The 18,172-nt window shown below is 47.9% G+C and overlaps 1 protein-coding gene across 1 annotated transcript in view; it reads left to right on the forward strand.

Moving 5' to 3' along the window:
• LOC309550638 (uncharacterized protein) overlaps positions 1 to 11,213 on the forward strand; it is a gene marked incomplete at both ends in the record, with an annotated part of 31,842 nt that extends 20,629 nt beyond the window's left edge. Inside the window, 3 exons of the mRNA XM_082250976.1 lie at positions 2,235 to 2,380; positions 3,913 to 4,013; positions 11,024 to 11,213. Coding sequence (XP_082107102.1) covers positions 2,235 to 2,380; positions 3,913 to 4,013; positions 11,024 to 11,213 — 437 coding nt within the window. The remainder of the gene's footprint in view (positions 1 to 2,234; positions 2,381 to 3,912; positions 4,014 to 11,023) is intronic.
• Positions 11,214 to 18,172: the final 6,959 nt, after the last annotated feature.

Consider the following 18,172-nt stretch of genomic DNA (forward strand, 5'->3'; position numbering starts at 1 on the left):
ACGGGCTTCTCTCGCAGCCCGGCCTTCGGACAGACCAGTGCCTCTCCATTCCACAGGAAGGTATCAGAACTTAGGGAGAGCCTTGTCTACAACTGGGGACATACACAATGCCAGATTCAACCCAGGAGGAAAAAGGCTCCCCCCACCGTTTCCACCTAATTACATCAGGGAAGTACTAACTGACCCCCAAACTGGCAAGGGGGTCAGGGTTCTCTCCCTAACAACTGATAAGAACAGATACTACGCTTGATATTAGCCAAAAGCCTGAAAAACGCTTGCTCTATCCCTATCCAATCACAGCCGTGGCTAAGCTGTGCTGTTGTGACCACAATGAGTAAGAGTGAATGGTCAGCACCTGAGCCTGCTCTCTGATTGGTTTGGCAGGTGAGACAGATAACACACACATGTACAGTATTTAAATCCAGTTTGGAATTTTGCTTGTACTTACCTGTGCTTTAAGTGGCCCAAAAGAGGTGCCGGTACTCTATTATAGCCTATACATTTTTTCGCCCGCCACACCCCACATCAGGGTCCCCACAGAGCACCCCCCCCCCCCCCCTGGCCTGGGCTGGGACTCCGGAGCAGGGGGACTCACTGGTGGTGACTGGTCTGGCTCTGGAGTGGGAAATATTCTTGGGGGGGGGGGGGGCATTGAGAGCGCAGATGTCCAAAATGAGCGTACTGGTACGTTAAGGCGCACGGAGAGAGAGCGGTATGCTCAAGAGCCATATTTGGAAGTGGCGGTACCGAGTACCAGTGCATACCGGCCCACTTAAAGCACTGGTACTTACACTTTGAAAAATTTTCTTGGCATAGAAATAATCTTCTTCCTGATATTTACATTACAGATATGCTGTACATAACGGCAGAAAAACCCCAACGCTGGGCTCTTTCTAGGCCTAGACACAACTCTTTTTTTACAAACTTTATTTGAGTAGGAACTAATAATAGGTCATTCTATTGGAGGCAACACAAGGCCTGCTTTGTATGCAGATCTTCTTTACACCACCAAACAAGAAAAAGGAGACATGGCTTCCATCCTGAACAATCAAGAGTCTTCTGACTCTTCAAATCGTACCCCCTGGACCTCCATCCTCTACAGTTCTCTGCAAAATAAGGAAAATATTGATTGCACTCTAGGTTTTGGCTTTGTCCCTCCTGTAAGGTCTGTCTTAGACTCATGGAGCCATTATAATAAATACAACCTGTCTACTAACCCATGTAGGAAAAATGTCAACCACGCGCCATCTTCACTTTCAGGGATAGATTAAGGCAGAATGCAGCCCTAGCAAGGTAGTACCCACCCATTATGTCAATTGGATTATTAGGGATGACCTTGGGTGTCCTCTGAACTCATTTTAAACCTGAACTCAAGAATCCTGATTTTTCTACTCCAATGACCCGGCCCACAGCTCCTTGGGGTGCTAAAAAGCAGAAGTTAGAAGTTTGAGTTATGGCGCTTTTCCACTGCATGGAACCGAACGGTTCGGCTCGCTTTTGTGCTTTTCCACTGCTGATACTGCATGGTACGGTGTACGAACGGTTCGGTTCGGTACGGTACGGCGGCACTTTTCCACTGCATGGAACCGAATGGTACGGCTCTCAAAAACAGTACCTACTCGATTGTGGTTCCAAGAGGTACCATACCCGGTACCATATCCCACAATCCTTTGCATGCAGTCACTACTAGCCACTGATTGGTCAGAGAATCCCACCCACCCCGTTGTTATCCCACTCACTTAACTTTAGTACTACTTTAGTGGAAAAGCAAACCAACACCGTACCATGCGGTACCAGCAGTGGAAAAGCAAACCGGGCCAAGCAGGGCCGTGTAGAGCCGAGCCGGTACTTGCAGTGCAAAAGTGCCATAAGAGATCTGTTCGGAGGATGCCTGAGCTCATCTCTAGTTGAGATTGATAGGGACTGAAACAGCGACAGAGGAGCTGCCTCATTTGCCATGGCCTCATAAGACAGTAACTGCCTACAAGTCCAACCACAAAGAGCAGATAGGTGCACAGCTTTGACCAATAACTATTCCCTCCTGGCTTATTGCAGAAGCACAAAGCTTGTGCCTCTTGGTAATTAACTGGACCCTAAGCTCCTGCCTACAATGCCTTGTGGATGTCCTGGCTCTGTTCAGTTTATCATCTGTTTGAAGAAAATGATTTCTATAAGATTTCCAACCCCAAACTCCAGAGCTTGACTTAATGTGTGCTAATGCATTCCTTTTCCAGGTCTTTGCCCCAAAGACTGGGACCTCTATGGAAATAAGTGTCTTTGGATTTCTAAAGTAATAGGAGCATGGGAAACGGGCAGGGCAGACTGTGAACGGAAAGGCTCCAACTTGATTACCATACAGAAGGATTCTAAGGATCTTCAGGTAGGTGTTATATAGCAATTCCACCTGTGATTAGACAAAACATAATCCAGATACTTTGTTGTTTTCATCTATCAGACTTTATAAGGCTTTGTGTTGGCTTTATGTGGCTGAAGCTCTCCAAACATTACATAAGGCAAAGGTCTGTTGTTTAACACAAAAATGAACAGTCACAAAAAATGCAGAGTGTGTTTGTTTCACTTTGCATTGATTTTCATCTTCCTGCAATGTTGTCCAGGCATTACCAAATTGCAAGGCTTTCAAAACAATCAATTCAATGCTCTTAATCGGCCTTTCTCAACCAGGGTTCCTCAAGAGGCTGCTAGGGGCTCCTTGAGCAATGACCTGTTTCTGGCTCTTAATGTTGGGGAATGTTAACAATGTGCCCCCCCAGGCAGGGCCGGTGCTTCCACTAGGCAAACTAGGCAGCCGCCTAGGGCGCATTGCCACCTAGGGGCACAGCCAGGAGTCGGCAATCTCTCTCCATCATGAATGATTATTGTGAGCTGAGGGGAGAGGTGGCGGTAGGGGAGGAAGAAGGGAAAGAGAAAGATGCCAGGTGTCTTGGGCAGTGGCGGAACTATCAGGCCCTGGCTTTCCACTACTGTTTAAGGGGCCCCAAGAGGCAGGAATGGAACCCACCAGAGTGCTGCCTGCATGATGATCCTCTTCAGCTGGAGCTGAACGGCCTTAACCCCAGGCAGGAAGAGACTCTCTGCACTGAGCTGGTCCCTGGATGTTACATGGAGCATCCCTGGTATGAAAGGGAATCGGGTCACCAGGTGTGCCATGCGGAATCAGAGTTACCAGGTGTGACATGGAAAACATCAGGGTCTGACATAGAGGAACATTGGGGTCACTGAGTATGACAGCATGACATGGAGGAACACGGGGGGTCCCTGGGTGTGACATGGAGGAACATCAGGGTCAGTGGGTATGACAGCATGACATGGAGGAATATTGGGGTCCAAGGGTGTGACATGGAAAAACATCAAAGTCCCTGGGTGTGACACAGAGGGACATTAGGGTCCCCGGGTGTGACATGGAGGAACATGGGGGGTCACTGGGTATGACATAGAGGAGTATTTAACCCCTTCCCTTTTTTTGGGGGGAGGGGGGGGCGCAAGTAGCTGGTCTTGCCTAGGGCGTAAAATAGTCCAGCACCGGCCCTGCCCCCAGGCACACTAGAATGGCAGGACTGCCCTAAGTGCCTCGTGTACAAGTAGCCAAAGAGTGGACGTCCCTCACACAACTCGTCTGAATGAAGCCTCAGACTGAGCTATTGAGTTCTCTAAACAACAGCCTTCTGCAGCAAAGCAGGAAAGAAGACTAAATCTTCATCTGCTGGTCTGATATGAGAACATCAAATATTAATTGTTCCGATTTCGGATTTACCGGACTTAAAGAATATATTATTGTACTTTATATGTTACATTGTCTAAATTGGATAGTTATTCTATTGACTATAATAAATGAGAAAAGACAATATGTACAAATCCACTACACGTTCTCATTATAACCAAAACTATTCTTAGCATTTCCCAGATAAGGATCATAGAGACTTCTGGGCCGGCAAGGAAATAACATGGAATTTGGAGATTCAAGAATGGAAATGGCCCAAACCCTATGAGTCATTGTAAGTATGACAAGATATTAACATCACTGCCATGTTATAGATTATCCCACCCCCTCTGGCAGACTGGCCTTTATGGGAACATAAATAAAGACAAATGAAGAAAAAAATCATACTGAAACTCATTGTTACATTTATTAATTGCATAATATTAATTATTATTATTTGCATACAATTATCAGAATACAATCAGGGGAATTCATAAAGATTAGAATTCGGTCAAGGAATAAAGTTGAGTGGGTGGAGACTGACGGGGATTCAAAGAAACTTGTTTCCCATCAGGTCCACTCCCGTTGTGATTGATAGCAGGCAGTGGGCCAATCCAAAGCCAATAGACAGCCTGCTATTGGCTATAGACCCTGCCCACTGCCTTCTGTCAATCACAAGGAGAGAGCTTACCTGATGGGGAACGTGTCTCACAGCTTCACTATCAAGCTCTACACACTGCCAATATCACTGGTTGCTAGGAGGCTGTCGGTCAATCCAATCCCTCCTAGCCTCATTCCTAGGGGTGGGCCTTCCCTTTAGCTGCAGCAGCAGCCAATGAAAGCCGTCCTCTTCTGCTTCCCTCCTCTCTCTGCACTGTGAGTCTAAAGCCAGGGATAGGAGCAGAAGAACACTCTGTTGGGTGGCTTAAAGGGGCTTCCAGCAAATGCTGCATTGATAGATATCTACAGTATATATTGCATACACCTCATACTCAGTGCTGTTTTGTCAAAATTACATTCAGTAAAGAAAGGGTCCAGTCAATAGATGTCCAATGATACCTTATCTCTCTTATGAAGAGCTCACTCACCAGACCCCGTTCGACCCCTTATTACTAAGTAATGTCATATTGCTGTTATGGTTTGGTATGCTACAGATTTAGGGTTCCCCCAGGTCCAAGCTTCTTAAAGCGGAGTTCCGGGCACAAAAACGATATTTTTTTTTGTGCCCCTCCGCTAGGTATGCCTCACCTGAAAAGGAATTGGATAGTTATTTTTTTTTGTTTACTTACCTTGCAATTGAAGATCGAATATACTCACCTCAGAGTACTTCCTCCCTCGGAGCCGCGGCTCACCCCGTCACTTCCTGCCTCGCTATGATTCCTGGGAGCTGAACGTCACAGCTCCCAGGAATCAATGCGACGGCACCGGGACCCGCTCGTCATTTCCGGACGACGCCGCATTCCCCTGCTAAACAGCTTCTGGGCATGCCCAGAAGCTGTGGAGGAATGCGGCGCCGCACCGGAAGTGACGAGAGGGGCCGGTGCGCCGCATTCTGGGACAAGAAGACGCAGAAGAAGACACAGAAGAGGACCGCGCCGGCTTCAGCTGCCCACAAGAGAGATGGAAACGCTGTGGAAGAAATTTTATAAGTAAGTATTTCTTCTAAAAGGTAAGTGCGAACCGGGACAGATCAGAGGCTAGCCATTGTGGAATGTGCTAGCCCTGACTGTCCCGGGGGTATGTTTAGTAAAAAATGACTCCTGTGCCCGGAACTCTGCTTTAAGTTCACCATTTGTCCACCTCTTTCCATGCTCAGTGATTCATATAAAAGGAGGGAACGTACGCATAGTGTAAAACTTCACAACCTTTTGTTCCATATGTAGCACTACCCCCTGAAGGGGCCGCTTGTATTCACTGGTTCATTCCCAAACAGTACAGAAGCCACCTGTCAGCCAACCAACAGTCCATTCCTTCTGGCTCCAATAAATAGTCTAGGGGTTGTCTTTTTGTAAATGTATTGCTTGTCAAACTTGTAACAAGAGAGGGGTTGGGGCATGGGATATTCCAGTATGCTCAGTAACACTGTTTAGAGGACACTCTTCTTGTGGATATGGGGACAGTCTAATGCTTTAGAGCTGAGATCCATAAGGCAAGTCTATGTCATCTTGTTACCTTGCGTGTCTCTGATCGGTCTAAGGCCTCACAGCTGAGGGGTCATAAGGCAAGTCTTCGGCATCTTGTTTCCTTGCGTGTCTCTGAGTGGTCAAAGGCCTCACAGCTGAGGGGTCATAAGGCAAGTCTTCGGCATCTTGTTACCTTGCGTGTCTCTGAGTGGTCTAAGGCCTCACAGCTGAGGGGTCATAAGGCAAGTGTAGCGGAGAAGTAGTTTAATCTACAGGGTCTCAGCTGGTAGACAGGAAAACAGTTAATAATCCAAATAGGCAGGTACAGCAGGCAACAATCCAGGTAGCGTTATACCATCCTTCCCTCCCAAGAACTAGACGACACATAGGCTGGGAGTCAACAACACTTTTTATTCACAGGCTTTCAGTATTTATGGGATTCCCCATGCAAGGGGCTTCCCCACAGACATTCCAGGGGCTGTACAGCAGCGGACCACATGGGGGACTGAATATTTGTACATTGAAACAGGCTACAGATAACCTAATGAGCTTATGGTAAACAGGCAGTCTCTCAATACACACCCCCTGCGGAGAGATGTCTCCAGTCCAGACCATTGTCTATGTGTCATGAATCCACACAATTAGACACAGAAACAGGAGGGGGGGGATGGGGGAAGAAGGGCTGTAGCATTACATTACAAACTCTTGGTTCTTAAAGGTATACACATGCAATAAACATAATGCATACACGAAGGACAATATACAGTGGTTGTGTTTGCCACAGCAAGTCTTCAGCATCTTGTTACCTTGCGTGTCTCTGAATGGTCTAAGGCCTCACAGCTGAGGGGTCATAAGGCAAGTCTTCGGCATCTTGTTACCTTGCATGTCACTGAGTGGTCTAAGGCCTCACAGCCAAGGACCATAAGGAAAGTCTTGGCATCTGATTACCTTGGGCCTATGTACAACTGCCAGTACCAAGATCAGTCCAGAACTCTACTAAGTCACAGGGATTAGTATTGGGTCTTTACTCACAAGTCACTAGGACAGCTGCCACCATCCAGCTTCCTCCAAGCACAGCCCAGTGAGTGAGACAGTCCGTCTCTAGACCAGATCCTTTGTGGTGAAGTCCTGCAATCAGTTTCTAGAAGTTCCATCTATGTACTCAGTCCTGACACCACTGAAGCCTCTGGAACAGATGCACAGTCCATGGGCTGCCTAGTGGCAGCAGCCTCCCAGGCTCTGCAACCCTCCTGGGGAGAAGGAACCCAGCTCTCCAGTGCTTCAAATTATTTATCATCTTTCCTGCCCTCTACTTAAAACCCCTCTGCAGGGATTGGCTCGAACATGATAAATATTCAGGTTGATTAATTGAATCTCTACCCTAAGTTCTGGAAGCTTCTTCCAGAGGCAGGGGAGGCAATCAAACTTCCAGCCTGTGAGACACTGAACAGCCCAAAAACAATCACTGCTCCCTTAATTACAGAAGCAGACAAAAACTAAATTGACCTAGTATCCTACACTAGTAGGATGCTACACATAAGATCATTTAAAATTAGCTCACATTTGGCAGTGCCATGCAGCACTTCTGTACAAGTGTAGCGAGCCCCCCAAAAAGGCCACTGGATATTTTGGTCCTTTCCTCTACCCCCCCCCCCCCTTAGAGCACACACACAGCCAGCCACACAGCATTTCCTGCATTGTTCCACTGGCTCCAAAGAACAGTCTAAGGATTCATTTTTGTGTTTTTATTTTACGATGAGCTGGGATCGGGAAAGGGAGCATGGAATACAACGAGTTCCTGGCTGCACTTTACAGACTGCTGGTTGTACTGTACCACTGCTGTATGTTCTATAGGATGTTCTGTGCTGACAGAGACTTGTACTCTATCCAGAGTTTAAAACCTACACACAGTCACTAACTTTTCAGCACTGGGGGTCTTCTACTTACTTAGCCACGGGATCATTGTTTGCCTCCTGCCGATATCCTCCAGGCTCCTCCTAGTGAGGGAGATGTATACCACCATAGGACAACTGGACTCTTTCCCACCAACTTTGATCCTGGGTCTCTCCAGTAAGCTTCTCCGGACCCAAGTTAATCATTGGATTGCAGCTTGTAAATAGCCCCCCAGCTACACCTAGCGAGGACTTTGGTGTCTTCCTACAGATCCTTCCAGATAGCTACCCCAACGGCAGAGCCCCTGCATAGGAGTCCCCATCCAGCAAGACTGCACCCAGGAACACACCTCCTACTGCTCAGTCCCCCGACTATTTATGAGCTCTCTCTCCACCTACTGAGCACACCTCACCAGGGATTGGCTGAAGTCCCATACATTTTTAGGCTCCTTTGTCTGTTCTTTCTCCCCTATGGTTCTAGAATCGTCTAAGGTACAGGGCGAAGTAACAGAGCAGCAGCCTGTGAAACACAGAGCAGCCCAAGTAATCAACTGCCTGCTCCACTGATTACAGTGGAGCTAAATACATTCACCTAGCAGCCTGCTCTACACTAGGAGGGTGCAACACAAGCATGCAAACACCACTAGTCCCCTGCATCAGGAGTGGATGTGCACAAAATGCCCTGTAACCTGATGATATCACTGGCTCTGTACTCTCAACACGTTCTGTCAATGCGACTTTCTCAGGAGAGTAGTTTAAATGGTTTCATTTACAAATGTAAGCCCTGGGCATATTAGAAATGATGAATGCACCAAAACACATATAGATAGGAGGTGTGGAATCCTATCTATTCTATATGTAGCACCCTCTAGTGTGCTACTAGTGTTAGTGTAGCAAAGTTATGACTCATGGTTAGTTTGTGAGTCTGAAATTCAGTCAGGGTTACTGCAGGTCAGGCTGGATGGCTCACAGAGTCAGGTCTCTGGTACCTTCCCCTGAATCTAGAAGTTTGGAGAAACTTCCATAAGTTAGTAGGTGGAGGCCAGTAGATCCTGATCTGCCAATCCTCAGGCAGAATGTTTTGGCAGGGTGGCTAGGTCAGCCCATAAATATGAGGGAGCCATGCCAGCAGGGGAGTCAGGTGGAAGATGGAGTGCTGAGGAGGCTGTCAGGGCCTAGGAGGGGTCCCCTAGGTCTAGTTGTGCTTTGCCTCCAGGCTGGGCTCGGGCTGGCTTGGGAAAATTCTATCTTGATTTGAGGAGGAATCTTGTCTGAGGAGCAGCAGGGAGCAAAGAGGACAAAGTCAGTACATCAGCACACCCAAGGATTTACAAGGGGAAAGACTGCCACATGTAGAAAGCTATCGGGAGGACAGCATTGTGCCTAACCCTTCCTTTTCCTTTACCTCGGAGATATTCAGAGCAGCCAGGTGGGCTGGTAGACAAGCAGCCAGGAGGGCTAGTAGCTTCTGCAGGCAGTAAAGCTGGGAGCTGTTCTACAAAGGATAGGAGATACTCCTGTATGCAGGTTGGTTGCCACATACTGTGTGTAGCGCTACCCCATAGAAGCCCTTGGTGAATATGGATATATCTAACCCTGCACGGCCAGGCACACAAATTTTCCACACTCTAAAGATAGAAATCGGTCATTGCAGCTTTGTTTTTATATTTTATTAGGGGGAATTGAACTTGGATGTAGATAGGTTTATTATGAGATGCCCACTTGATCAACAAGGAATTCTTCAGGGACTCATCTATATACATCCAGTATAGACACTTCTCCTCTTCTACCTCCAGCACAATCTTGCTTGTAGAACTACAACTCCCAGGACCAGCTAGCACTGAAAAGATGATTCAACACAGACTTGGTCAGATCCAGGGTAAATGCCCTTTGCAGACTTGACCGCGGGCCCCTTTGGTAGAGTAGCAGAAAAAGAGGTCTTTAGTGCTTACCTGACCAATTCCTGTGGCTACTGGTCCCAGTAGCACCTCTTCAGGCACCCCCAGCCCGCCTGGTTGCAGCTGCCTCTTTCACTAGCCCTCCTAGCTACTTCTCCATAGTCCTCCCAGACTGACTCTGCATCCTCCCTGGAGATTTGCCTGGCAGTGTTCTCCTGCTGTCCTTTGCTTGCTCCTGTGCCTGGTCAGGATCCCCCCCCCATGTGTCATGAGAAGGGTCCCTTCTGCACCCGAGCCCAGGCCTAAGTTCACCCCCTCCCCCAGTCTAGGGGGCTACTCTCAATGGCCTCCGACAGCCTAGCACTCCATCTCCATCTTCCACCTGAATTAACTTTCCCCAGCCGGGCTGACCCTAAGTATTTGAGGGGGCCTGCCCCTGCTAACCCTTCTGTTGGGGATTGGCCAGGACCCTCGGAATACTCCAGACAGCTCCTCCTCCCCTCCACTCCCATCCTTCTAGAACCTTCTGCAAGTTTCTAGAAGTAGGGGGGGGGTCTTGGAGATGCTGCCTGTGAGTCATACCAGCCTCCCTGAGTCACTCAAACCCTGACCCAGAAAAACTCACATGCTTGACTGCTGGCCAAGCCTGACAATTTACCTACTCTACACAAAACAACCCTAACTCTAGTAATGTTAGGGGTTGCTACATGTGCTATTTTCAAAAAGTGGACTGAGAGTTCCTAGTCCTCAAGGGACTTTTGCTTTTGATCACTAAATGTTGGAGATACAACAGCTTTCAGCTTAGCAGATTAACTGCAGTTCACAAATAGGACACTAGGTGTCGCTAATGCTCAGTGATATGCTATGCATTTCTATGATGTGTTGTAATATCCTGTACACTGTACTGAACTTGTTGGTTATCTCTTCCTGTTCTGTTGTTCTTATTACAATGAGGTGACATCTTTGCTTTCTGTGTTATGTTCCAATAAAGAAGCCAGTTCCTGTTTACTCCACAATGTCTGATCTGAATGGACTCCGCTGCACCCAGTGATCGCACTCTGCAACACTAAAGACTGTTGGTGTCCAGGAAAGAGAACAGTCCAGGATTTTGTACATAGCAGAGGAAGTTGTCCCTACTCATTGTTTCAGTCACGCCGGGCATCCCATAACCCCTCTACCCCATCCAAATTAGTATCCCTAATAAAACAACAAAACCAAGCTCAGAGACTGTTTTCTGGTGCCCGGATAAAAGTGAAAAATGTTTGTTGCCTGGCTGTGCGGTAATAGGAAAACCAGTTACCAGCAGCACTTGCGAGGGTAGTGCTATATATATATATATATAAATAGATATACATATACATGGTGTAATATTATGATCTGATCACTTTACAGAGGGCGCGATCAGTGTCTGAAAATCAGCGGCGGAGATTTGCGGAGTGTTTCCTGCACGCAAAACAACCGGTGGATCTGCGAGAAGAATCTGGTATTGACTTCCCTGGAAAACAGTCCATATAAATCCACTCAGAAGAGACCACAATTCACCCTGGGGAAGGCGGACTTCTACTGTGTTAAGAAGAAGTGAGACCACCAAGTAACATTTCATTTCCAAATTACGGGAAATTTCTTTCTCCTGGAACTCTAGATATTGGCTGAGCCAGAAGAATTGTGTGCTAGACATCCAAGAATGACAACACTGCCCTTCCCAGAATAAAGCAAACCTAGATAAAGAGGCCCATGTGGGCTACCAATGTTGACATATCCTGCTGAAAATGCTACTTCTCTGGCTGCTATGCTGATCCCTTGGCTTGAATTTTTCCTGGTCACTGATTATAAACAAGCACGCCAATGAAGTGTTCTGACCTCGCTCTCACTTTTCCTGGTCTGTACTGAAGCCAGGCACTTGACATTTTCAGAAGAAGGTGAGCCATGGCAGCCACCCTCCATATTTCTCTATAGCTCATGTCACTATAATGAGCCTGTCACTGGAAAAAAACTCAACAATGTGCTGGAAAAACCTGGCCAGAGAGTGACACCCCACTCATCTACCTGGCCAGAGAGTGACACCCCACTCATCTACCTGGCCAGAGAGTGACACCCCACTCATCTACCTGGCCAGAGAGTGACACCCCACTCATCTACCTGGCCAGAGAGTGACACCCCACTCATCTACCTGGCCAGAGAGTGACACCCCACTCATCTACCTGGCCAGAGAGTGACACCGCACTCATCTACCTGGCCACCTGGCTAGAGAGTGACACCCCACTCATCTACCTGGCCAGAGAGTGACATCCCACTCATCTACCTGGCCAGAGAGTGACACCCCACTCATCTACCTGGCCAGAGAGTGACTTCTCACTCATCTACCTGGCCAGAGAGTGACACCCCACTCATCTACCTGGCCAGAGAGTGACACCCCACTCATCCACCTGGCCAGAGAGTGACACCTCACTCACCTACCTGGCCAGAGAGTGACAGCTCACTCATCTACCTGGCCAGAGAGTGACACCCCACTCATCTACCTGGCCAGAGAGTGACACCTCACTCATCTACCTGGCCAGAGAGTGACACCCCACTCATCTACCTGGCCAGAGAGTGACACCTCACTCACCTACCTGGCCAGAGAGTGACACCTCACACACCTACCTGGCCAGAGAGTGACACCTCACTCACCTACCTGGCCAGAGAGTGACACCTCACTCATCTACCTGGCCAGAGAGTGACACCCCACTCATCCACCTGGCCAGAGAGTGACACCCCACTCATCTACCTGGCCAGAGAGTGACACCTCACTCACCTACCTGGCCAGAGAGTGACACCTCACTCACCTACCTGGCCAGAGAGTGACACCTCACTCATCTACCTGGCCAGAGAGTGACACCTCACTCACCTACCTGGCCAGAGAGTGACACCTCACTCATCTACCTGGCCAGAGAGTGACACCCCACTCATCTACCTGGCCAGAGAGTGACACCCCACTCATCTACCTAGCCAGAGAGTGACACCTCACTCACCTACCTGGCCGTACAGTGACACCTCACTCATCTACCTGGCGGGACAGTGACACCTCACTCATCTACCTGGCCGTACAGTGACACCTCACTCATCTACCTGGCCGGACAGTGACACATGTAAGCCTCATGAGAGTTTCAACTCCTCTCATAGACCCTCATAGCTACCCCGCCACTGGTGAGTTCTCAGCAGGACCACCAGGATCTAGAGTTGGCCATATCCTGCTCAGATTTCTTGTGAATCCCCCGAAAATAGACATGTGTTGAACTAAAAACATTTGTTTTGCTTTGTATCGATTCAATAAAGTATAACTAAAGACAAACGTTTTTTTTTTTTTTTTTTTTTTGGATGGAGCGTAGAGAGATTAGAACCTCTGCCAGTTTTTATTGCTGATCAAAAGAGCAAGGGGATTTCCAGTCACTACTTACCAACCAGCCAGCGACCAACCGAATTAACCTGTCTAACAGTATGCGTTAAAAGAAGGGGTTTAGTTGCACACATTTGCCTTATTAGCAGACACAAATACAACATAACTCACAGAATTCCTGCTAAATCTAAAAGAAAAAAGGAAGTTAATAAAAAAAAAAAAAGAAGAAGATGATATGAAAGAAAAATATATACAGGCCGGGCAGTTGGAGCTCCGGGATCAGAGGGACAGAGTGAGAGAAACAAAGTTACAGAGATAACAAACTCAGGAGCAGAGCCAGCCCACACAGGCAGGGGAGGGGGGATTAGTGAGGAACGACTGTCTCTTTCTCAGCTTTCAGCTGCTGGAGGAAGAGTTCTGTAAATGTTGTTCATCACTAATCCTGTGTGGGCCCCCGTGTGCTCGGGTGCTCTACAAGAGGACCTGCGACCCCCCCCCCCCCTTCATCAGCGGCCCTGATGATATGCATTGTTGATGGAACTTTTAGGTGCACTTGGAAATCCAAAAATAAAGAAATGCCCAAAAACATACGAGTAGCAACAGAGGAAAGACCTGAAACAAGTACTGCCATTGAACTTCATAGAACACGCTTTCCAATTGTGTCCAACTGAAAAATGAGTCACTACAGTTACAATATGTTTAATTGCACTGAAAAATATTAAAATATATATATATATATATATGACAGGAAGTCAGGTAAATCTGTGGGTGTTGTCAGAGACGGGAGATACATTTCTGCCTTGTTTAGACAAATCACCAATTACTATAGGGTGTCGGCTGCAGAGGTAGCCAGGAAGGTGTAAGGACGTTGGAAAACTTCAGCTATTCAGAATGAGGCAATTAAGGCCTCTATAAGTTATCCAGAGGATGACTACTGATTGCTGCCTCCTGAAGCTGTGTGCGTTGAGGAGAGCAGTGAGCTGAGAGACTTCTGAAGGTGAGGTGATGGACTTTTTCTGTGTGAAAAGAAAACAAATGGACTATTGGTTTTCTGCTGTAGGATCAGCAGTGTCTGCCCAGCAGTAGGTTGGGACAGACACCATAGGTAGGTTCCTGTGTGTGAAGGTAGACGCCCACAGTGGCCAGGATTTATTTTATGTTTGTTTTGAATTGTGCTGTTTTGATGCTTGCACTTGTTTGAAGAAAATTGCAAGAATAAACCATAGACCGTTGTTTTCAACTACTCCTCGGCTATCTCTCTGTGTAACAACCCCCCCCAAGGGGTCACCCTCTCCCGCTACTGAGCTAACCCCTCACAATATATAAATATATATATATATATATATATATATATATATATATATATATATATATATATATATATGTATATAATATAATAAAAAATTATTGTATGCAAAATGTGTTTTTTTTTTTTTTACATTAATACATTTTATTAATTTTTAACATTGAGAGCCGGTTCACACTACCACGACTTGTCAGCCTGACTAGTAGAGCTCCATTCTGTGCAATGGAACCATTCCAATCAGAGCGACACAAGTCGCTCCGACTTAGAAAAAGGTTCCTGCACTACTTCTGGGTGAAGTCGGAGCGACTTGCATTGACTTCTATTATGAGAAGTCGTTTGCAAGCCGCGATGAAGTCGTGCTGCAAGGGCGATTTCAAAGTTGGGCGACTGTGTGAACCGACTCTAACATTGCCCCATCATTGGTGTCAGTGGGAGGAATAGTGCCCCATCATTGGTGTCAGTGGGAGGAATAGTGTCCCATCATTGGTATCAGTGGGAGGAATAGTGCCCCATCATTGGTGTCAGTGGGAGGAATAGTGTCCCATCATTGGTATCAGTGGGAGGAATAGTGTCCCATCATTGGTATCAGTGGGAGGAATAGTGCCCCATCATTGCTGTCAGTGGGAGGAGTAGTTTCCCATCATTCAGCTTCGGGTGTGGCTGCAGGAAGGTTCTCTGTCTGTGTGTCTGGAGCTGCTCCAGGTGATCTGTTTGAGAGGGGAGTCTGGTAAAATCTCTCCCAGCTCTGCTGGCCCCTATCTGGGGAGGCCATGCAGGCCAGCAGGGCCTCTCCTGCTGGAAGCTCTCAGCCATCCCCTGGGCAGATGGATGACATACCTGCTCCTGGACAAGCCATGGCTGGGGATCTCTCTGCCCCTGGTGAGGATGAGGATACCGAGTCCATTCGGGAGCGAGTGGTGGCCGGGATCAAGGTCCTGAATAGGGAGAGAGACCAGCTCTACAAACTGAGAGCGGAGTTGAAGCGTCTGCGAAAGCAACGTGAAGGTTTGTACAGCCGCAACCGTGGATCTATGGATCCGGAAATCCAGTTGGCAAAGGTCCGGGTTCAACACCAGGAAACCATTGTGGCCATGATGGAAGGTAAAGAGGGGCCCTTTAAGGAAAAGTTTTGCAATGACCGCAGATTTGCAAGGATGGCAAAGATGGAGGTGGACGAGGAGACCCCCAGTTCTGACCCCCTGACCCCCCAAGGTGAGGTAAGCAACCCGTTGCCTTCTCAGGGCTCAGGAGGCATGCTGACAGTGATCCAGGCAGTGGAGTCTCCATTACGGGCGGATCAGCTGGTGTTTGGTGAGGAGAACTTTCCTGACAATGTGCCTGATGAGGTAAAACCTAGCAAGTCCCAAGTGACTGATAAAACTATTTTTGTGCCATTTAACACCTTGGCTAATACTGATGTTTTGCCCAATGACACCCAGGCTGGTAATATTATATCCAGCAATACTTCAGCTGCTGATGTTTCCACTGAGGAAAAATTGCGTTTAAAAAATGACATTGCAGCAAAGGAACTACAAGAGCCAGAACAACCCGTTAACCCCCCTTTTGCTGAGTCAAAGGCTGTTTGTCCAGTCACAGCTGCTGTCTCTATACTGCAGCATCAGGACACCTGTGGTACTACAGCAGAAACTGTGATAGTGAATACTGATTGTGACATTTCTTCCAACACAGTTGTTCCTAATAATAATACTAATGTGTGTTTAATGGACAATCCTGCTGGCTCAGTACAAGCAGTTAATAATAAGGATAATAATAATAATGTACCAGCTAAAGTTACATCGGTGTGGGGTCTTGGCCCTGATAAGCCCTCTTTTGCTCAGGTGGTACGCTCTGCGCCTGGTAATGTTATTAAGCCAGGGCTGCAGCCAATGAGGAACCCTGCTTCCAGGCAGAGATTTACACCACAAACTGCCACTTTGAGCACCCCTGGTTCCGGTCTTGGGTCTCTGGCTTCTGCTGGGGGTCCAAGACGTAATGTCGTTATACTTAAATGGGAAGGTGGTGCAGTCTCTCCAGCACGGCGTGTGGTGGTGGATATGATTTTGGAGATGGGCTTTGGGGCGAATGACCTTTATGCCCTAATACACGTAGCTGGGAGTCGGGAGTACACAATCAGCTTCACCAGGCCGGAGGGTCTTGACCTGTTCTGGGAACGATATGAAGCTCGGTGCAGGTCAAGACCCGAATGGGAAGATCTGGCACCAGTTGCTGTTTCGCAGAGATCAACGGTTAAAAAAATAACCATCATCCTCAATAATGAGAGTGTTCCTGCTCGGGACCTAGAGGTCTGGTTAAGGAACTATGGTGAGGTTTTGACAAGGCTAGAAAAAATCCTTGATGAACGTGACATCTGGACCGGGGGTTGGTCAGTAACGGTCAGGTTGGCCAGGGATGGGAATGTTGTCCGTCACCTGCCCTCCTCGGCTTTCATAGGGAGGGATAGGATGACTATTTTTTATCCTGGTCAGCCAAAGCTATGTCACCGCTGTGGAGAAAAGGGGCATTTTAGCTCCTCCTGTTCAGCCTTAATATGTTCAGTATGTCGGGGACAGGGTCATGTGGCCAGGGACTGTACCCAGGCGATAAGGTGCAACCTGTGCCTGCGACTTGGCCACCCCTACAGCCGATGTCCGGAGGCCTGGCACAACATGGAGAAGGAGGTAGTAGATGAACTGTTGAGGCTGGACGGGATGGAGGATGAGGCCCCTGGTGTACCATCCTCCTCAGCGGTGACTGACCCCCCAGGTCCTGTTCAGGATCCCTCCCCAGTTTCTGTGGCCAACCCTCCTGTGTCTGTAGGTATTCCTTCTGTGACTGTCTCTGTGTCCCCCCAGCCTACTGTACCCGCTCCTCTTGTGTCAGAACCTTCTAAGTCTGTGCCCCCCGAGTCAGTCTTGCCCCATGAGTCATCCCCTCCTAGGTCTGACTTAAGGGAAGGTCCCCCCCCACCAGGAGTGGTAGAAGGTACCAAAAAGGGTGCTGCGGTTTCCTCTGTAAAGAAGTCTTCTGTGAAGACTTCAAAAAAGAAGAAAACAAGAGATAACATCTCTGAATCTGACCTGCAGTACCTGGAGGAGAGAAGGAGGGTTGTGAGGCGAAAGAGACAGGCGGTGAGGACGGGACAGGGACAGGATGCCCCAGTGTCTGTCCCCAACCGTTCTAGGGCTTCTGCATGGGATATCTCCACATCTGGAGCTTCTTCTGAGCAAAATTCTGATTCAGAAATGGAATTGGAGGAGGCCTCAAGAAAGAGAGAGGCTTCTGGTGATGAGCAGCAGAGGGGAGCTAAGAAGCAATCCACCCAATAACCCAAATGGCGGTTCCCCCTCCGTTAAAAGTGGTGACAATAAATGTTGCCAGCATTAAGTCGGTAAGAGCTCGTTCTATGGCCTTCTTTTTGTTCAGCCAATTAGATGCTGAAATTTTATTTTTGCAGGAGACTAGGCTCACCTCCTTGGCAGATATTCATATGGCCAAGAGAGAGTGGAGGTATGGTCCATCTTACTGGTCTCTTGCGGCCGAGCCTTACGGCGGGGTGGCGGTGTTGTTTAAAACCGGCATGGTAACTGTCCGGCGGGTTATTGAGGTGGAGATTGGGAGATGTATGGTCTTAGACGTTCTTGTGGGAGGGCAGGACCTGCGCCTAATTAATATTTATGGGCCACACACAAAGTGGGACAGGAAATGCCTTTTTACAGGGATCAAGCCATTTCTTTTTACATCCCGGCAAGTGGTTTTTGGAGGTGACTTTAATACTGTGACTAGGCCCAAGGACAGGAAGGACTTCAATGACAGGCTGGGATATGATAGCGTTTTTTTAAATAGTATGGTTAGGGATGCT

The sequence above is a fragment of the Pelophylax lessonae genome (genome assembly GCF_965119305.1).
Source record: "Pelophylax lessonae genome assembly, chromosome: 1".
Classification (NCBI taxonomy): domain Eukaryota; kingdom Metazoa; phylum Chordata; class Amphibia; order Anura; family Ranidae; genus Pelophylax; species Pelophylax lessonae.